This window comes from Pagrus pagrus (assembly GCF_965226575.1).
Source record: "Pagrus pagrus genome assembly, chromosome: 15".
Classification (NCBI taxonomy): domain Eukaryota; kingdom Metazoa; phylum Chordata; class Actinopteri; order Spariformes; family Sparidae; genus Pagrus; species Pagrus pagrus.
Genome location: NC_140199.1, coordinates 1,087,360 through 1,110,006, shown reverse-complemented (window position 1 = coordinate 1,110,006; position 22,647 = coordinate 1,087,360). Strand labels below are relative to the sequence as shown.

The following is a 22,647-nucleotide window of genomic DNA, read 5'->3' as shown; positions in this document are numbered from 1 at the left end:
TTCTGTCTCCTTCTGAAGAAAATGTTCTACCTTCTGCAGGCGGTGAGGGTTGTACAGTGTTCCTCTATGGATCTGAACAAAAGTAATAAAGAATATTCTAACAAAAAGAAAAACAGTCTCTGTCTCATCCAGCAAGTTAGGAACTGTAGCCGCGGTCAAAGCAAATTGAAACGTTTCACCAAAAATACATCCGTATGGTAACTGCTGAATAAAGCCGGAGCTTCTTCACAGCATCCCGTTACCTTGGAAATGCAACGGCCAGCGGGCCTTTAAGCCCTGAGTGACGTCATGGTCATCTCGCCGAAGTTTTATTGATTGCGGCAACTTTCGTCCAATAGGGAGCAGGTTAGAGTTTTGGGACTGATATTACCTCCAAGTGAAGTTTGCCGGACCTTTGGGAATTGGCTCAGTTCCTTTGTTCTGAAAATCCTGCTGGTTTGAGAGGTTCTTGTAGTAAGGCTTCTGGTTTTCCTTACAGGCCTCTCCACTGTTTGCAATATGTGGATGAGGTCCAACACTGTTAAGTCAAAGACTAAAAATGAAACTTTGTGAATATGTGTAAATAAAATCAAGTTAATTAAGATTATTTATCCTTCTCTTCTTCTTTTCTCCCTCACTTTTCTCTTCCTCCTTCTCTCCTGTTTGTTTTAACCCTAACCCAACTATCAGTCTCTTATTTTGAAACTTTGCTCAGTCTGCTGTACAGATGACAAGATGAGAACCTTTTTACTGCACTACATTCACCTGACAGCTGCAGCCACAGATTCAGGTTTTACACATAAAACATGTGACTAGTTTATAAAATATGATGCAGTGTTACAGATGAACAACCGACAGTCATCTCCGCCTTGATGATTACAACACTCAAATACTTCTTACACGTTAATGCATCAATAATAAAGATTTAATGATATAGAAAGGGCTCACTTTTCTGAATTATTAGTACTTTTACTTTTCAGTCCTGTAGTGACACCTTCAATGCAGGACCTTTACCTACTGCTGCTGAATACTTCCTCTACCACTGCACACTGGGAGTCATGAGCAGGTTTCCTTTTTTAAAACTTTATTGAACAACAAGAACAACAACGACAGTCAGGGATTTTGTGGTGACATCACAGTGACATCACTAGAAGCTATTAAACACAAAATACAGAATAAGGCAGATAAATGCAACATTTTGAAGATTTTTTTTCTTAGAGTAAAAAAACTGTTTAGTCAAAGACTAAAAATGAAGCTTTGTGATTGGAAGTTGTATGAATATGTGTAAATAAAAAGTTAATTACATTGAAGTCTTTATCTTTAGCAGAGGACTAATCAGTACAGTCGGACATGTTCATAAGGAAGGCAACATTCAGCGTCAACATGTTGAGTAATAAATGTGCTGACATCATTACAAAGTGATAGACATCTTCAGGTCACGAAAATAACAACAAACTTCATGTTTATATTTCTGGACTGACAATGAGCTGAACTGAAGTTTTACACAAATAATGAAACAAAAAAGTAAAAGTACAATCATTAAACAATTCTGAATTGAATTATTGATTTCCTCACTACAGCTGCTGCATAAGTTCACCTCTTTAACGCCTCCTTTCAAACAACTTTTGGACTCTTTCAGCTGGTCATTAGTTTCTGACTTTGATACCTGATCAGTGCAGATTGAAAATCCACCAACTCGATGAATTTTACAGCCTTTCACTGACTCAGCAGCCGGGCTGGTTCTTGAACACTAGTTAGTTTAGCAAGATGGATGTCAGACATCAGCCAGACCCACCACCAGAAAGTCCAGCAGATCCCATTTATTCTATTTATGTATTTGTTTTGCCCAACGCAGATTCCTTGTACACTTGTTTGGTGATTTAAAGTGATTCTGATTCAATGGTAGTTGGTTCTTTCTCTCTCTTTCCCTGCCTACATGAAGCTGACTGTAGTTGTTGTCATTATTCATACAGATGAACTGCAGATGTCATTGCTGTTCATTCTGCTGCTATCATTGCTGTTCATTCTGCAACAACACACAGCGGCCAAAAGCTTGTCTATGATCCCTTTCCTCATGAAAACATACAGAAGTAAGTCTACAAGAGGACTCAACCGCCGAAACCCAAAAGCCAGGGACTTGAAGGTCCAGCCAACAAACGTGTTTGGCTTTGCCAGGTACTGAACGATGGTGGGCAGGAACAGCAGCATGTAAATAAGCAGCACCAGAACCAAAATTCCAACAATTCGTCGTTTCTCATCAGAGGGAACACGGCTGGCAGACAGAGCTTTGATGGTCCCACCCAGGAAGAATATCAACAGTGGGAGGGCAATAAGGGAGAAGATGCCAAAAGTGATTTTCAGGTCCATAAATTCAACTCCGAATATCAAAGGGAGGGCAAAGGCGAGAGAAAGGACCCAGACCGCCACAGAGACCACCACAGAGATCTTGATGGTTCGTCTGAAGCGGTACCACAGTGGGCAGGCGATGACCAGATACCTGTAACACAAGATGGATGCTCAGTTTTTTTTAGAGCTGTATAATTATATAGTAATGTTATGGTCAGACATAGCTGCACACATACTGCATATACAGATAGTCACCTTTCCAGGGCGATACACACCATGAAGCCGACACTGGCAAACAGACTTAAAAGTTGAAAAAATGTTTTAATGTCAGGCCTCATCTTTGTCGCTATCCTAACGATCATGCAGCAGAAGTGAATGAGGTCGGACATGAGAAGGTTGATGACGTAGATGGGAGCAACATGATCACTTCGCACCTGCAGGAAAACATTAGTAAATGTAAACAGGCAATTGTGAACAACAGGGAGGCAGCGATACCTCTCATATCTGATATGATGTCTGTATTTATATTTTTTTGTCAACTCCTATCTGCCTGTTGGCAAATAAGATGACACATAACGGTTGCTGATTTTTATTTGATGTGTCACATACATTTTGCGCTGGTACATTCATGAGCTACTGGCTCCGGAGAGCCCTCACATTAACCAGATAATCTACGATGACCTTCAGGACCGACCAAGCTCCCGGACCAGATTTCTCCATTTGTTGGGAGGTGCAAATCAGGATTATGTCTGGTGTTATACGGTGGTCAGACATACACTGATTCCATCACTTGCTCACCGTTCCACCACTCCACAGATAGTTTGCTTCTTTTCTTATAAAAAAGACAGTGTACCGAGTAACACTGGTGTTCTCATGAGCTTATTAGTTGGTGGGAAAACTCTAAATCATTTAACCAGATTTCAACCTGTTACCATTCCTAAAAATGCAGTTGACGTGTTACAGTCCAAATTAACTGGAAAACACAATGGATCCACATCATATAGTCTTACATGGTCCCAGGGGTGTGGTGCCATTTTGTGACTTTAAACTTTTTCCTGCCTGAGAGTAATATGAGTAAAAACTCATTATAGTATTTTATTTACATACTCACACTAACTTTGTGCATATGACATAGTCAAAACAAGTCCCGAGGTAGCAAAACAGCCTATTCAAATAGAAAATTACATAAAATGGCATCAATTTGCTTAGTTTCCAAGTTTAGGGCTTTAAAACCTATTTAAATTAAATCTTCATGGATTTGAAATCTCATTTATAATGTACCTACCATAGAATAAAGAGTGTAGATGGCCACGAGGGTCAAAGGAAGGCCGACAGAAATGATTATGCTTTGCAGCACAAACATGATGAACCAGAATTTTGTCCTATACACAGTGTCGACGGTGCTGTTATGACTGTAGCCAGAGATGATGTTGTCATTGTAGTCATAGGCAATGTTGCTGTAATCATAGCTGTTGTCCTGTGAGTTGTTGGTAATGTTGAAAACTTCCATTCTTCAGAGTGAAACCTGTCGTTTGAGAGATCAGGTTATAGACAAGGAAGAAGTTTTTAAATATCTACCTGACATTGTTCAGTGATATCACTGAAGCAAACAACTCAGTATACCCACGATCATATAATATCAAATATAATCTGTATCTTCAGTTTTATATATTCATAGATAGATATTCATGACTGTTTGCAGTTCTCATCATCTTTACATGTAAAAAGTCACAAAATTTACCTTTTGAAAGCTGAAACTCTCCACCTGACTGTTCCCTTCACCTTTGTCTGATGTTTTGTCCTCTGGTTCCTCTTAATGTGACACTTCCCTTCGAAGGAAGTGAGATATAAGTATGCATGATCATGCATTACTCCAGCCCCCACTATTTGCTGGCCTAAGTTTTGAAAAGATCTCTGATAAATGTTTTCTTCAACAGTTCCTGTTCTTGTGCTTGTGGATGCATTAGGCATGCATAGGCGGAAATCACAGAGGGAACAGGGGGGTTTGGACCCGTCCTTTCCAGGAAAAAGAGAGAGTTGTCCCCGTCAATAACCTTTATCAGTGAAAACATATAATTTGAAAGTATAAAATAATATGCAATGAAAACATTTGTGGTGATTACAGATGCAGAACGATGTATTTTAAAGTTTCTAAAGATTGGCTGCCCCCGTATACATGCCTCACAATGGTTTGGTCCACTGCCAATCAACCTGCACCTTAAACACATGCCTGTGGAGCGTCTCTCAGGTTATAAAAACAGTTGTTTTTTTTGTTTTTGCTTGATATAGCTCCCATGTCTGTTGCCACAAACACCTCTGTACATGTCCTGAGGTCTCAGTAAAAACACCTTGTTTTGTGGCGACAAACGGGGCTAGACCATTTTGCAGGTTGTCGTTAAAAACATTTAGGGGTGTCCTCTTCAGGAATTGCTCTTGAGAAATGTTTCTGCTTATTATCCCCCCCAACATCGAAGTGAAAAATCTGCCCTTGAATGAGACAAAACTTAACACAAATAAAACTTAAAACATTACCTCGTCTCTGACCACCAGATCGTGTTTCTTTGCCTCAAACAGCCAGATTTCTTTACTGTCCATTAGCTGTGCGCGACCGTTAGCGAGCAATGGCACACTCCAAGGGTGTGTGTGTGTGTGTGTGTGTTTGAATTGAGTTGAAGCTCTGAGTGAAGTCAGCACTCAGCAGAGACTCTGGTTCTGGTTCTGGTTCTCTCTCTCCTCTCTGTAACGTTACGTTCATGAAGTAAAGTCCATTTCCCCTCCAGCTCCAGTCAGCAGTCAACATTACAGAACAGAAACACCCGACAATGGAGGTCACCTCCGGATCACTGCTGCAGTCAGTGGATTTATCTTCACTCCTGGTTATCAACCTGTTTAATCCCAGAAGTTACAAACTAATCTCTGGGCTCTCCTCCTGTCTGTGAACGGCTCCGGATCAGAGCAGAATCTGATGAGACTCCAGGTGTTAATTCTTCCAGAACGTCCAGATCTGCACTCTCTCCTCCAGAGCTGGAGGCTCTGCCCCCCCAACACCCAACATAAATGTCAGTGAAATCACCAAAACCTCCAGCTCCCTTAGCCAGCGGTTTAGTTCAGTTGGAAAAGCACTAATAGGAAATAAGAGCAAGTAAACATAAAATATCGGCCTGCAGGTGGTGATTGAACTGCGGAATTGAAGTATTTGTCAGTGAGTAGAAAAAACACAAACACAGACAGTTGTTATTAGGGATAGTTACAGTACTGTTGGGTTGTCATCAGTAATACTCAGTCTAATAGGAACATAATTATAATAATAGTTAAACTGTTGTTGTCTCCTGTTTCTTCCACTGTATCCACACATCGACACAGTGCTGCCTGTTAATCTACATCTTCTTCTGAACAGATAAACAAGACATCAGGTTCATTTCGTGCTATAAAGCGGAAGTTGATATTTGGTTTCATCATGTCCTCATCTTCAACAATGACTCAGTAATGTAAGAGGACTCACTTGCCGAAGTGCAAATGACAGGTAGTCAACAAACGTGTCTGGCTTTGCCAGGTAGTAAATGATGGCGGGCAGGAACAGCAGCGTGTAAATAAGCAGCACCAGAACCAAAATTCCAACAATTCGTCGTTTCTCATCAGAGGGAACACGGCTGGCAGACAGAGCTGTGATGGTCCCACCCAGGAAGAATATCAACAGTGGAAGGGTAAGGAGGAAGAAGACGCCAACAGAGATTTCCCAGACCGTCAAACTTACCCAGAAAATTAAAGTGAGGACAAAGGCAAGAGAAAGGACCCACAGAGATCTTGATTGTTCGTCTGAAGCGGTACCACAGTGGGCAGGCGATGACCAGATACCTGTAACACAAGATGGATGCTCAGTTTTTCAAGAGTTTTATAATTATATAGTAATGATGGTCAGACATAGCTGCACACATACTGCATATACAGATAGTCACCTTTCCAGGGCGATACACACCATGAAGCCAACACTGGCCCAACCACTTAATACATGAAAAAATGTTTTAATGTCAGGCCTCATCTTTGTTGCTATCCTAACGATCATGCAGCAGAAGTGAATGAGGTCGGACATGAGAAGGTTGATGACGTAGATGGGAGCAACATGATCACTTCGCACCTGCAGGAAAACATTAGTAAATGTAAACAGGCAATTGTGAACAACAGCACCAGGACCCACCCAGAGTGGCTAACTCAGGGCAGGACAGTCCTAATACTGAAGGACCAATCCCATCCAACCACCAGACAATTACCTGTCTCTGCACAACATGGAAGGCCCTGTCAGGCATCGTTGCGGCAAAAATGAGTAAGCATGTGGCTCAATACATGAGCGAGGCACAGAAAGGAATTGGCAGTAACACCAGAGGAGCCAAGCACCAGCTACTGGTTGATAGAACAGTCACCCGAGACTGTAAGAAGAGACAGACCAACCTGTGCACTGCCTGGATTGACAACAAGAAAGCCTACGACTCAATGCCGCACACATGGATACTGGAATGTCTGGAACTGTATAAGATCGACAGGAACCTAAGGGCCTTCATCCAGAAATGTGGAAGACAACCCTAGAGGCCAATTCAAAGCCGATTGCCCAAGTCAACATCAAGTGCAGCATATACCAGAGAGATGAACTATCACCACTGCTGTTCTGCATAGGCCTGAACCCCCTCAGTCAGATCATCACGAAGAGTGGCTACGGGTACCGAGTCCGTAGTGGGGCAACAATCAGCCACCTGCTCTACATGGATGACATCAAGCTGTATGCCAGGAGCGAGCGAAAAATAGACTCACTGATCCACACCACCAGGATCTACAGCGATAACATAGGGATGTCATTCGGATTGGACAAGTGTGGCCGGATGGTCTCAAAGAGAGGCAAGATGATCAGGACTGAGGGGATTGACCTACCAGAGGGCAACATAGGTGATATCCAAGACAGCTACAGTACAAGTACCTTGGCATCCCACAGGCTAATGGAAACCATGAAGACGCCACAAGGAAGTCAACCACAGTCAAATACCTCCAGAGAGTAAGGCAGGTCCTGAAAAGTCAACTGAATGGTAAGAACAAGGTCCGAGCCATCAACATGTACGCACTACCAGTCATCAGATACCCCGCTGGTATCATAAGCTGGCCAAAGGAGGAGATAGAAGCCACAGATATCAAGACTAGAAAACTCCTCACCATGCACGGAGGATTCCACCCCAAGTCCAGCACCCTGAGGCTATCCACTAAGCAGAAAGAGGGAGGCCGAGGACTAGTGAGCGTCAAGGGTCCAGGATGAAACATCGAAAATTCGAGAATACATTGAAAAAATGGCCCCCGAAGGACGAACTGCTAAGTGAATGCCTCAGGCAGCAGAACCCTGATGAGAATGCAGAGGAGGAGGAGCAGACAACCTGCAGGGACAAGCCCCTACATGGCATGTACCACCGTCAGATAGAGGAAGTGGCTGATATCAAGAAATCCTACCAGTGGCTGGAAAATGCAGGACTGACAGACAGCACAGAGGCACTAATCATGGCAGCATGATCAGAACAGGCCATAAGCTCAAGAGCCATGGAGGCCAGGATCTACCAGAGTAGATCAGACCCAAGATGCAGACTGTGCAAAGAAGCCCCTGAGACAGTCCAGCACATAGTAGCAGGGTGTAAGATGCTAGCTGGATCAGCGTACATGGAGAGGCACAACCAAGTGGCTGGGATAGTACACAGGAACATCTGCAACCAGTATGGAATAGAAGTACCCAAATCCCAATGGGTCATACCACAGAAGGTGGCTGAGAACAACAGGGCCAAGGTTCTGTGGGACTTCAGCTTCCAGACTGACAAACAGCTCCTGGCTAACAAACCGGACATAGTGGTGGTGGACAAAGAACAGAAGAGGGTGGTGGTGATAGATGTGGCGATCCCAGCTGACGCCAACATCAGGAAGAAGGAACACGAGAAAATTGAGAAGTACAAAGGGTTGAAAGAGCAGCTGAACAGATGTGGAAGGTCAAGGCTAGCGTGGTCCCCGTGGTAGTGGAGGCACTCGGGGCAGTAACCCCCAAACTGGGAGAGTGACTCCAACAGATCCCAGGAACAACATCTGAAGCCTCAAACTCCCAGGCCTCTGGTAGAGGACCCGAGCTTGAGGATGACACAGATACCACCCCACCAGGGTGAGAGGGATATATATATATACATATATATATATATATATATATATATATATATGTATATATATATACATATATATACAATATCCAAAGCTACACATTCATGACTGTTTGCAGTTCTCATAATCTTTATATGTAGGAAAAAAGTCCCAAATTTTACCTTTGAAAGCTGAAACACTCCACCTGACTGATCCCTTCACCAGTGTCTGATGTTTTGTCCTTTGGTTCCTGTTAATGTGCCACTTCCCTTCTAGAGATATAAGTTGGTGGCTAATGTATGATTATGCATTACCCCACCGCCACCATTTGCTGATATAAGTTTTGAAAAGCCAGCAAGCAAGATTCTTTGTTCTTAGAGTATTAAACTGTTTTAATTTTTAGTCTAAGACTAAAAATAAAACTTTGTGCCTGGAAGATTTATCAATATGTGTAACGCAAATCAAGTTAATGACATTGAACTCATTATATGTAGCAGATGACTAATCAGTACAGTCGAACATGTTCATAAGGAAGGCAACATTCAGAGTGAACATGTTGAGTAATAAATGTGTTGACATCATTACAAACTGTCAGACATCTTCGTGTCGAAATCTTCAGTTCACTAATACAACAAACTTCCTGTTTATATTTCTGGACTGACAATGAGCTGAATTGAAATTTTACACAAATAATAAAACAAAAAACTTGGAAAACTTGAAAAAACAATCAGAAAAAGGCTGTCCGGTAATTTATTTTCCACAGATGCAGAAGTTTATCCTGAAAGCCTCTTGTTTGACATTTAAACACTATTTTTCTTCACAGACACAAATGTTGCAAGACAATAAAGTTCAGTTTTGGACTCATGTGTTCAGTCTGCTGCATATGGAAGAGGATTAGGGCTGCTGTACACACACTGTACACAAAAATAAGTCCACTGATTTTTACTTCATATAATGTTTATATCAACATAATAATACATTGTCATGAGTTCATGAAGTTTTTTATTAAGAGCAGAAATGAGCATGTGATCTATGAGAGCACATAGGCCTCAATATACATAAAATATGAGTGTTAACATAACTAGTATACATAAGTATCAAAGTCCAACTGTAGCTATTATATAGAGTAACAGGTTTGTTATCAGTCTGTGTAAAGTTCAGGTGAAAGAGCAGAGAAATGGGAAACGGCAGTAATATGTCGAAGGGTAAAACAGCATCAAACGTAATGTGTAGCGTTGAGTGTGATACCTTTTCATGTTGGTGATAACTTGCAGCCACCTGATGAAGACAGACAGGTTCATAATCAAACTTCAGTGTGATTTGATCTGTGTCTCATCAGGAGACAGACATCAAGACAGCAGGCATCAGTATCAGGTGTTTATTGTCAGATAAACTTGCCGTTCTAACAAGAACAGCTTGTTTGGGATGAAACGTTTTAGACTGTTATAAATCAGAGTGCCACGTACTCAGTTTCTTGCCATGAACTTCATCACTCTGCAGCTCTCTGTTGTCCCGACCACAGCTGTGTAAGAAGGGTTTTCTGTTGTGGGATGAACTGCTCCATTAAATCCTCTGCCTCCTCATCAGTCCTCGGTGTCTGTTGGCTGTTGTAACACTCGAACAATGAAATAAACCCATGTAAACCGGCAGCACTCAGCAGTGTGTGTGTGTAATATAATAACGTGATCAATGTTAAAGTTTAACCCAAAGCAGCTTCCTGCTGAGACTCTGACACACTGGAACTAACCTGAGGATGAATCAACCTCCATCACTGAAAACAGCAACACTCAAACACTGTGATTGGCTTTATTTGTCTGTACCGGGTGGAAATGCAGCCAGCAGGAAGGGTTCATGTATTGTCAGTTTCTGGTCCATGTAAACCACAGGAGTCTTTTAAGTCAGTCTAAATATATTTGTTAAACTTCAAGTGTGTAATATTTGGAGTATTTAGCGACATCTAGTGGTGAGGTTCTAGATTGCAACACGCTCAAGAAGTCTAAATATGGACTCATTCACAACAGCGTACAGTATTTCTACTAATTCAAGTGATGTGGTGAAGATGTATTTAGTTATTCAGTCTATAAAACTAGGTTTTAACTAAAAACAAAGAGATTCTGATCAAACAAAGAAATCATTACTTTGATTGAAGGCTACATACGGCAGATGAACTTTTACAGAACTCACTCATTTAAATTATATTAAGGGTTTAAGTTACGCATAATTTGAGTGACAGCTAGCTGTGAGCTGTCTGCTCGGCTTCACTTCAGCCAATAAAGTAATTACTATTCATTCCAAAGTCTTCTCTCAGCACCATTACGTGGACTACATGTCTGCTGTGTTCGCATATTTGAATGTTTCTCTCTAATGTTTTTTAAATAATACAGTCAAAGTTGTAAATTGTCTCTTCACTGCCCTCCTGTGGCCACAGTGCAGAACTACAACACTACAGACAAGCTGAATACAGACGGGAGCTCATACAGGTCACAAAGAATGACTGATACTGCCATCCACTGGTCAAACAGAGGACTTCTTCTTCGTCCTGATTAGCTCGTGGGCAGTCACTGCAGCCAGCTGACCAATCGCAGCTCCACATTGGATATTTTAATGACAAGAGAGAGTGATCAGCTCCCTCCAGTGGTCAGTGTTAGTAACTGCAGCACTCTCAGTGCAACACTGTTGATAGAAATACACACAACAGCATGCTACCATTTCCTGTGACTCCTTTCAGAATAAAATACACCCACCAAAGGTGCTGACTTCCTGTCTGTGTTTCAGTGTGTAGCTGCACCACATTTCAGTCCTATAAACTACAGAGAAGAAGAGACAGAGAAAAGACCTTTTAAAGGCACAACGGGCTGTTTGAAAAGAGGAGTCTGTCCAGGAGGAGGGAGCAGAGGGTGGGACTAACTATTTCACATTAATATGTATGACTCTGTATACACCCGTATATGTACATACATGTTGTTTATTCACAAGCTCTGTCTGCTGCACACTAAGTTCCTCTATATGAGGGGAAGAGAAGTGTAGAGAAAGAGGAACAGGATGGTTTTAGATTCTCTCACAGGGATTGTTATTTAATAACTGCTCAACACTTTATTTTGTATTTTCAGAAAATGGGATAATGACTAAGGCTTTGTCTTTGGTCCTTCTGGTGTGAAAGTACAAGGATCGCAGCATCTTGTAGGTGAGTAAACCAGCCCCTCCCTAGGTTCCTTATCTCTGTTGGTGGATGTTCAACATTTATGATATCTGATTTTTGGATTTTACAGTTGTTACGTCCCCGTAGGGCCAGGGGATGAGGGGAGTAACATAGTAAAATAAAACCGGGCGTAAAGGAGGGAAAAGAAACGGGATGTAGTTTTAAACTAGAAAATAGTTTATTTCCAAAAGAACCAAAGGGAAAGGATCAGCATTTCCATGCTCCTGTACTCTTTAATTAAATCAGGACACCCTCACAGCCCTTTTCTGTATCGTCTACTCACTAGTCCGTCTTTATAGGCTGACTTTAATTACAAACAATTTTAACTCTGACTTTACAACTTGTACATTGATCAATTTATAGAAAATCTGTATAGTTATTGTGTAGTACGAAGCTTAGTGGCGCTGACGTTTGAGTCATGTGACTTTTAGGTCGTCTGTTTATAGCCTAACATTAGCTTTTTACTGCTAGAGATTTAATTTACGCTTCAAAAACCACAAAGTGGTGTTCATCTGTGAAGCAGCCTTGCTGAAACAGTCGTTCTAGCTCGGTGTGTATGAAGGGACGGCCCTCGCTGCAGCCACCCTGCCTGTCCAGACAATGTCTGCCCAACAAAACAAAACAAAAAAATGCAACTTGAGCTAACTGGCAGCATTTTGGGTTCCAACTGAATGACAATGGAGAGCCAGCAAATCTCAAGGAGGCTCTGTGCAAGATTTGCATGAAGACAGCCAGAGATACTTAAAATACTTAAAAATATAATTACATAATAATATGTTAAAAATGTGAACATAAGATGGAAAATTACAGTTAAAGTGCAGAGCAGCTACCTTGTGGCTAAAAACAGTAGAGCAGTGATCGTAAATGTAAGATGGCATGGTAGAGGGAGGGTCACGTGCCGAGTTTTATTTAGTTATTTAAGTGTCTTTGTAGGTTATAAGTGGTTTTCACTCTGTTTGTGTTTTTTTTTTAATTTATTATTATATTTGTTTTGTCATTCAAATTTTTATTGAAATTTTTCAATTTCAAGACAAAACACAAAACAAACCAAATGAACAACAGATCGACGGTACATGGCATCCATAAACCCCCCAACCGCCTCCAATCATGGCACAGACATCACAAGACATGGCATATGAAAAACAAATGACAAAACACCCAAATAAAAATAAAAATACAGACAGGCTGTCTACATGTAAGTCAACATCCAGTTTACAGTGCATGGCATGAAAAATAAAATAATAAAAAAACTATTTTTAAAAAAATTCTGTCACTGAGGGATCTCGAACCAGAGATGCAGATTTTATTATTATATTTTTATATACACTTTATTTACTAATTTACTATTTACCATTTCTGTAGTGGAGTCTTTAAGCATAAGAAAGCCCTACAATGTGATTTGTAATCAGCTGGTATATACTGTATACCGCGGGAAAATTTGGGGAATGTGTAACAGTATCCAAAATTGGATCCCCGGGATGTGGCTCAGGCAGCGGTAGAGTGGTCGTCCACTGATCATAAGGTTGGTCGTTCAAATCCTGGCCACTGCAGTCAACATGTGAAGTATCCTTGGGCTTATACTTATTCCCAAATTGCTCCCTATTGCTCCTGATGAGCATGGTAGCCTCTGCCACCTGCGCAATAATCTGTGTGAATGCTATCTCTTGTTGTAGAGAGCTTTGTGTAGTTGCTAAAACTATAAAAAGGGCTATATAATTACAGTCCATTTACCATTTACCAACCCAAGCTTTTGTTCAAGGCATTGTTATCTTATTGGTATCAGTGATACCAACCTGGGTTTTACTTGGTATCGGATCGTAAAGGAAATTAGTGATATCACATATCAGTACTCAGCACAGAACTCTTGCTGTTTGCTTGGATACATTTTCTTTACAGACTTCCTTCAGGTTGACGATGCTGTCTGTCATTAACAGGGAGCCACAATGTTGGAAGAGGACCTTTTGAACATCCTAGAGGATTTGAGAGACTTGGAATTTGAAAAGTTCAAATGGTATCTAAAGCAGCCTGGAATTCAGGAAGGCTACAAAACCATCAAGGCATCCAAGTTGGAGAAGGCAGAAAGATGGAACACAGTGGATCTGATTGTGAACACCTACACACTCCATGGAGCTCTGAAGGTGACCAAGAAGGTTTTGGAGAAGATAAACAGGAATGATCTGGTACAGAGTCTGTCAGACACCAGCTCAGGAACAGGTAAACTCTTTTTTTGCAAGTTTTTGTATTTGTAACAACGCTAATAAAGATACAGGGTCTTGCAGTATGGAAGCTCATTGCATTCACCGGAAAATAAAAGTCAAGGTTGTTTGTTTCATTACAATGCAATTATTTGCTGGGAAACCTTTGGTCACCCACCCAAACACCTTTGCAGAGAAAGTCTAACTCATTAAACCTCCACAGGATTCATGGATGTTCCATCTCAAAACCAACAGGACTCAAAGGATCTGCTGGCAACACCCTGATGCCAGACACCACATGACAACTCCAGAAGTCTGGGAATAGGCATGATGCATATTACGACTGTCTTCGTCCTTCAGGTGGTCCAACTGGTCAGGTTGGATAGTCAAAAGCTGCCCATGTCAATGATCTTCTCAAAAGTTTGCTGCTCTTAATCCAAAATACCAACATTCTTGAGGGAGTTTCAGCAATAAAGCCAAAAAAATTACCGTTAAATAACACAAATGTGGTGAAATTTGGAAGAGCTACCAACCACTAGATCTTTGTCCAATCCATGGAGGTCACCCAGTGAATCAGACTTGGCCCTGACCCTTCAAGGTACAGACAGAGGACCTCTGGGAGTATCCTGTGGTGTCTGGCACCAAGAAGTTGGTGGCGGATCCTATGAGTCCTTTTGAGGTTGTGAGCTGGGGCTTCCATGGATTGGACTTACTCTAGCTTGTCCTACTAGAACTCGATTAGTTTGGGATATGGGGGATTTGGAGGCCAGGTCGAATGCCTTGACCTCTTTGTCATGCATCGTCCTGCTTGGGGGAACCAACGTCATCAGGAGTGTTGTTGCCATGAGGGGTGGACTTGGGTAGTCGACAGCGGTGTTTGGGTGCGTGATTCATGTCATCCATATGAATGCCATGACCAGAGGTTTCCCAGCAGATAGTTGCATTGTAACAAGATGATCAAGGTGTCTCCTGTTTACTTGTATTGCAACTTTGAATTTAGACTTTAATTTGGTGTATGACTTCATTATAACTGGAAAGTAAAGGCAGGAACATCAGAGGAGATCCTGGAAGCTATTAAGTTCATTTTCAAGGGTCTTAAACATTTTTTCTTGGTCGTCATCGACAGAAACTTTTGAGAAATTTTTGGATGTTGGGAAATGTTAGACATCTATAAAGTAAGTGGGATTCTTGTGACGGTGGATTTTGCTGCATGAAGCGTTTCAATCCTCTTTTGTCAGCACCATCAGACCTGCTCACCACTGCTAGTTACAGCTGCCAGGAAGTCATCGGCTTCTAATAGGCAGGAATATAATCAGTATACAGAATCAGACGCAGGACCTTCTTTACTGCAGAACTTTGATCAGGCTGTTTGTGAGGTACATTTTCAATGCAGATGAAGTCAATACAGAGATGAGACTCCAACCCTGATGATCTTTGTTGTGTTCCTTCAGGAAGTGATTCTGCAGTTTGTCAGCGTAAACTTAAATCTAACCTTCAGAAGAAGTTCCAGTGTGTGTTTGAGGGGATCGCTAAAGCAGGAAACCCAACCCTTCTGAATCAGATCTACACAGAGCTCTACATCACAGAGGGAGGGACTGCAGAGGTCAATGATGAACATGAGGTCGGACAGATTGAAGCAGCGTCCAGGAAACCAGACAGATCAGAAACAACAATTAGACAAGAAGACGTCTTTAAAGCCTCACCTGGAAGAGATGAACCAGTCAGAGCAGTGATGACAAAGGGAGTGGCTGGCATCGGGAAAACAGTCTTAACACAGAAGGTCACTCTGGACTGGGCTGAAGACAAAGCCAACCAGGACATACAGTTCACATTTCCATTCACCTTCAGAGAGCTGAATGTGCTGAAAGAGAAAAAGTTCAGCTTGGTGGAGCTTGTTCATCACTTCTTCACTGAAACCAAAGAAATCTGCAGCTTTGAAGAGTTCCAGGTTGTGTTCATCTTTGACGGTCTGGATGAGTGTCGACCTCCTCTGGACTTCCACAACACTGAGATCCTGACTGATGTTACAGAGTCCACCTCAGTGGATGTGCTGCTGACGAACCTCATCAGGGGAAAACTGCTTCCCTCTGCTCGCCTCTGGATAACCACACGACCTGCAGCAGCCAATCAGATCCCTCCTGAGTGTGTTGACGTGGTGACAGAGGTCAGAGGGTTCACTGACCCACAGAAGGAGGAGTACTTCAGGAGGAGATTCAGAGATGAGGAGCAGGCCAGCAGAATCATCTCCCACATCAAGACATCACGAAGCCTCCACATCATGTGCCACATCCCAGTCTTCTGCTGGATCACTGCTACAGTTCTGGAGGATGTGTTGAAGACCAGAGAGGGAGGAGAGCTGCCCAAGACCCTGACTGAGATGTACATCCACTTCCTGGTGGTTCAGTCCAAGGTGAAGAACGTCAAGTACGATGGAGGAGCTGAGACAGATCCACACTGGACTCCAGAGAGCAGGAAGATGATTGAGTCTCTGGGAAAACTGGCTTTTGAGCAGCTGCAGAAAGGAAACCTGATCTTCTATGAATCAGACCTGACAGAGTGTGGCATCGATATCAGAGCAGCCTCAGTGTACTCAGGAGTGTTCACACAGATCTTTAAAGAGGAGAGAGGACTGTACCAGGACAAGGTGTTCTGCTTCATCCATCTGAGTGTTCAGGAGTTTCTGGCAGCTCTCCATGTCCATCTGACATTCATCAACTCTGGAGTCAATCTGCTGGCAGAGGAACAAAAATCATCCAAGAAGTCAGAAACAAAAACAGAAGAATCTGCAGAGACACGGCTCTACCAGAGTGCTGTGGACGAGGCCTTACAGAGTCCAAATGGACACCTGGACTTGTTCCTCCGCTTCCTCCTGGGTCTTTCCCTGGGGACCAATCAAAAACTCCTTCGAGGCCTGCTGACACAGACAGGAAGTAGTTCACAGACCAATCAGGAAACAGTTGAGTACATCAAGGAGAAGATCAGTAAGAATCTGTCTCCAGAGAAAAGCATCAATCTGTTCCACTGTCTGAATGAACTGAATGATGGTTCTCTAGTGGAGGAGATCCAAAGGTACCTGAGATATGGAATAATCTTCAATCCAAATTTCTCTCCTGCTCAGTGGTCAGCTCTGGTCTTCATCTTACTGTCATCAGAAAAAGATCTGGACGTGTTTGACCTGAAGAAATACTCTGCTTCAGAGAAGGCTCTTCTGAGGCTGCTGCCAGTGGTCAAAGCCTCCAACAAAGCTCTGTAAGTACAGAGATAGTTGGATTTTTTTCCCTCTGAACACCTTCATGGTGCCTTCAGACCAAACGCGAAGAGAATATTCATCTTGCGTTACTCACGTAAGTTTGATGGCGGGGTTATTCATTTTTATTGGTGTTACTCACACAGCACCCAGCTGGGTGAATTTCAGCATCTGGAGCTGCGTCTGGATGACTGCAGCTTCCAGCACCACCTGAGGCTGACCGGTGCCCAGTTCCCTCGCTTGTCCATCTGTCTCCACTGAGTGGCAGCTTCTGAATAGGTGTGTTAAAATCAATAAATAGAAACTGTGACCAGCAAGTAGATGTAGACTGAATTAATCTGTTTAACCACATCGGTGTGAACCCAAAATAAAGAGATTTGTCATCTGACGCAATACATGGATCAGAAGGACACTGAAATAACAACATCATAATGCTGCCTTGTGAAAAAGCCTGAACTCATGCTTTGTCAGGTCTGTCGGCCAGATGACAAGCAAATAACTTTTAGAGTGCTTGTTCCCTGAATGGAGTTCAGATCGATCAGGGCTATGCTGTGCTGAGACATATTCCCAAACTTAGTAACACACTTTCCTCCACGGCAGCTCTTTTTTTGTCCTGTCTCAGTATGAGTAGATGTATTAACATACAGCTCTGGGTGTCAGGAAGTGGCCCCGATTAGTGATTAGTCTCCCCCATTGCTGTTCATGAATGTCCGGACATCACTGACATTAACGTCATAACGTCAGTGTGAATGTCTAACTGGCATTCAGACACAGCATCACGCAAAATCCAACTCATCCAACTTTAACTCGTGAATGACGCAAATTCACGTCTATTCATTGACTTTGTATGAAATAAGGACATGCAAATAAGTTGCATCGTGTTTGGTCTGAATGTCCCATTACACATCAGCGGCATATGTGGGGTTTATTCCCACACTTATATATGTCTTTGAACTGTTGTTTGAAGTACTTTCACACAGAATTTGAATATTATGTGGCGAAAAAAGATACCATTTTTTTGTTTTGAACATTTTTCTTTTTTGCACCATGAATAAAGGTATCACTACCACAGGGGTGTTTTATATTCCCTGCTCATTACACACTGGTTACCTTCTAGATGAAGTTGATATTTTAGTATTAATGAGCAAATTTGAAGTCCATATGTTTGACTTGATGATAAAATGCTAATGTCTTTGTTCCCTGTGAGCTGAAGTGCAAGCTGATATCTTTGTTGCTTTGATTAGACTTTGATCCAGACTAAACCTAGAGGATAATTACATTTTTGGGTTGCATTTCTGAATTTGAGGTCCTGTGTCCCCTCAGAGTTGCAGTAAGTCAACAGTTGCACATTAGCCGACACTGTTGTAACTGCTGTTTCCCAGTCTGATCTACCGAACTCACCCAGGCGAGAAAACGGTCTCCTGTCACCATTGACAAACATCCCCATGCCATGTTTAAAGCGTCTCTGCACCACATGTATGTAACATCCTGTGTTCAGCCTCAAAAGCTTGAAACAAAGTTAGTCGGCAAGCTAGAAGGCTAAGAAAACACCTTTAAAATCACGATGTTATGCTGGTACAAGGCTCGGCGGTCGATGACTGTCGCGATGGATGAACACATCGTCTATCAGCCCAACCCAATCACTACAATGACATTCAAATTCTTTTTGATTCTCATCTCTGCAGACTGAATGGCTGCAACCTCTCAGAGAGGAGCTGTGAAGCTCTGTCTTCAGTTGTCAGTTCCCAGTCCTCCAGTCTGAGAGAGTTGGACCTGAGTAACAACAACCTACAGGATTCAGGAGTGAAGCTGCTGTCTCTTGGACTGTTCAGTCCACACTGTACATTGGAGGCTCTCAGGTCAGATCAAGTTACAGTTTATTTTATGTTGTTTGAGATTTTTTCTCTAAGTTGAACACAGTTTAAAAACAGCCTCTTTTCACTAGTTACCTTCAAGTTAATTTTTCAGTTTTGCTTGGAAAAATTGTCCTCAAGTTTGACTGCAGGTTTTTTTAAATGTTATTTTATTTGCACACACATACGATTAAATCAAATCAGATGATTAAAACAATGACATGTCAGGAGAGATCAGAAAGCTATCAGGCTTGTACGGAGGACACCCTCCATTACAGAAACAAAAAACAATAAAAATGTATATAACATGATTTGGAAAAAATACAAGTGCCAACAAATACACAATAAGCAGACAAACTCAATCAATAGACAATAATCCAATAAAAAAAAGTAGATATGCATAATAAAAAAAATTCAAGAAAGAAGAAAACATTAAATATACACATGTTCAAGAAAACACCAGACTTCATGAGTTAAATGTGATGACAGTTTGCTTTAAAAAGGTTGTAAAGATGACGAGTTAGGCATTGGCCATGTTTTGTATGAAAAAAATGAAGTTGACGATGATCAACCTGTCTGGTTTTACATTAATGACATTAATTTATTTATAAAGTTTGTAAAAGGGTGATGGTAGCGAAAAAGGCAAGAACATATATTTGTACACAAACACACATCTGAAGAATATTGTTATCATCTGCTGAAAGAATGTCCTGTTTTCTGAAAAGGGGGAAGAGGCCTCGTAACAGATTGAGAAATTTGCCAATCTTACAAAATGTTTCTGCAACAAATACAGTTTATGTAGATTTTGTTAGTTCCCTCTTGTAGTTATGGTTGTTCCCTGTGAGCTTTTATCTTTCTGATTGTATTTTATTCCAGACTCAGCAAGCACTTTGTGACAGTGGCAAGAAAAAAACTGCTTAAACAGGCAGAAACCTCAAGCAGACTCAATGGTGGGCGGCCACCTGCCTCGACCAAAGCGTTATTTGTTTTTTGTATGAAGTTCATTAAGAAATAATGAAATAATAAATCATTTTTCACTTCCTGATTTTGGATTCTCAATTGAATTACAGATTACTTAATGATACCCAGACCTGCCAGCTATTTTAAGTTTCAATGTTAATGCAGTGGTTGACTTAATGTTATTAAACTTACGTCTGCTAGATACCTTCAATGAAAAAATGTCGGCCTCTAATTTTTCAGCATGAGTTTATAAACTCTTTCAGCATCTCCCTCAAATGCTAATGATATCAGCCCAGAATCAAAGTATTTAAAAGCATCTTTTGACACTTGTAATACATCAAGAGATTATTTTCTTTTTATTTGTGCCACGTGTTTCTGAGAATACATAAAAAAAACTTTTTAGTATTACTATAAGTTTAAAAAAGGAAATATAACTGCAGGTCAATGACATTGCAAGCAGAAATATAAGAAGCAGTTAGGCATTACGAACATGCACATTTTTAAGGAGCATTGCAATAGTTTTAACAATAACTAAATTTAATTATTGTTGACTTGTCTCTTCAGATTGAATGACTGCAACCTCTCAGAGAGGAGCTGTGAAGCTCTGTCCTCAGTTCTCAGCTCCCAGTCCTCCAGCCTTAGAGAGCTGGACCTGAGTAACAACAACCTGCAGGATTCAGGAGTGAAGCTGATGTCTGCTGGACTGAAGAGTCCGCACTGTTCACTTAAAACTCTCAGGTCAGGATCCTACGATCTGCTCGTAATGTTGACTCAAATCCTGGTTTACATTTGTGATAAAATCATAACCTCCATGATGTTTTGTCTCTGTGTATTTGATCTTGATTCGTTGAGCATTTGTATAATGTAATGTGATACTTGATGTCTTTGCAGGCTGTCAGGCTGTCTGATCACAGAGAAAGGCTGTACTTCTCTGGCCTCAGCTCTGAACTCCAACCCCTCCCGTCTGAGAGAGCTGGACCTGAGCTACAATCATCCAGGAGACTTGGGAGTGGTGCTGCCGTCTGCTGGACTGGGGCATCCACTCTGGAAACTGGACACTCTTAGGTATGGAGAGCCTAAAACAAAGCCCTACCCATCTTTATCAATACTTTCTTTGAACCTTCCTCTTGACAACACCTCATCCATTATCAGTGTTGGGGTAGTTACTTGAAAATAGTAATGTATTACTTTTTCATTACCTCCCTCCTCCTGTCAGGGTGGAGCCTGGTGGAGTCCGATGGTTGAGAGCAGGTCTGAAGAAGTGTAAGTGTGCTTTTAATTTCCATTCATGAAACAAATCAGCTTGAAACTGCAACATCACTATTTCAAACATCTGATGTCAATAATTAAACAGATGATAGATCAATAACTGCAGCTGTGTCTTGTGTCTCCATCAGATTCCTGTGAACTCACAATCGACACAAACACGGTAAACAGAAAAATGAAACTGTCTGAGGACAACAGGGAGGTGATCAACGTGGAGGAGGAACAGTCATATCCTGATCATCCGGACAGATTCGACTGGTGTCAGCTGCTGTGTAGAACTGGTCTGACTGGTCGCTGTTACTGGGAGGCAGAGTGGAGAGGACATGTTGATATATCAGTGAGTTACAGAGGAATCAACAGGAGAGGCTCTGTGTTTGGAGGGAATGATTGGTCCTGGAACCTGAGCTGCTCTGATGATCATTACTGTGTCTCTCACAATAACAGAGGAACATACATCACTACCTCCTCCTCCTCCTCCTCCTCCATCTCTAACAGAGTAGCAGTGTATGTGGACTGTCCTGCTGGCACTCTGTCCTTCTACAGAGTCTCCTCTGACACTCTGATCCACCTCCACACCTACAACACCACATTCACTGAACCTCTTTATCCTGGGTTTGGGTTCAGGCTCTGGTCCTGGTCTAACTCGTCTGGTTCCTCAGTGTCTCTGTGTCCTCTACAGATCTAAAAGGAGCAAAATCCTGTTGATGAATCAGTCTGTAAACTCTTGTTTAAAGTTTAATCTTCCATGATGGAAAAATGAACAGTTTTAGTGCCAAACATGGCAGCTTGTTTCTCAAATCTGTATCTTTCCCTCCACAGTTAGAGGCAAAGTTTTTAGTTTTTAGAACTTAAATATTAAAAAAAATATATACTTTGTGTCTGTGAAGAAAAAATGTGTTAAAATGTCAAACGAGAGTCTTTCAGGAAAATATTTAAAATAATTCCAAGTCCGTCAAGTTTTTTGTGTCATTATTGGGTTAAATTTAATTTTTAATTTGTTCTTCCTCCAAAGTTTTTCTCCTAACACAGAAACAGGAAGTTGATTTTAGTTGTTATGTTAGTGATCTTGTCACTTTGTAATGATGTTGGCACATTTATTACTCAACATGTTGACTCTGAACTTCTTCATGAACCTGTTTGGATTAAATGATTCTTCCTCTGCTTAAGATAAAGACTTTTTAGTGTTTAGTTTTTTCAAGTCAGAATTTTTAGTAAAAAGTCAGATTTTACTTTTTTTTTTTTTTTAAAGGGAGATTTCTTATTTTAAAAAAGTCAGAATTTTTTGAAAAACGTCAGTTTTGTTATTAGGGCCCGAGCACTGACCAGTGTGAAGGCCCTATTGTTTTTCTTCATCCTTCCCCAGAATCCCATATTTGGCAGCCTGAACATACCCCAAAACTCACCGAACTCAGAACATACGTCACATCTGGTGAAAAATTTGATAATTCAACA

General features: G+C 41.5%; 2 protein-coding genes across 2 annotated transcripts; one reads left to right on the top strand and one right to left on the bottom strand.

Annotated features, from left to right (window-relative positions):
- Positions 1–1,834: 1,834 nt before the first annotated feature.
- LOC311270187 (psychosine receptor-like) lies at positions 1,835–3,835 on the bottom strand (the record flags this gene model as incomplete). Its single annotated transcript, XM_084374932.1, has 3 exons — positions 1,835–2,476; positions 2,581–2,759; positions 3,611–3,835. The coding sequence occupies 3 exons, from the start codon at positions 3,833–3,835 to the stop codon at positions 1,945–1,947; spliced, it is 936 nt and encodes a 311-aa protein (XP_084231058.1). The 3' UTR covers positions 1,835–1,944.
- Positions 3,836–13,617: 9,782 nt separating this feature from the next.
- On the top strand, positions 13,618–22,297 carry LOC311270186 (NLR family CARD domain-containing protein 3-like; the record flags this gene model as incomplete). The annotated part of the gene is made up of 7 exons (XM_084374931.1): positions 13,618–13,888; positions 15,321–17,118; positions 18,802–18,975; positions 20,494–20,667; positions 20,821–20,994; positions 21,146–21,192; positions 21,327–22,297. The coding sequence occupies 7 exons, from the start codon at positions 13,618–13,620 to the stop codon at positions 21,878–21,880; spliced, it is 3,192 nt and encodes a 1,063-aa protein (XP_084231057.1). The 3' UTR covers positions 21,881–22,297.
- Between the last annotated feature and the right edge of the window lie 350 nt (positions 22,298–22,647).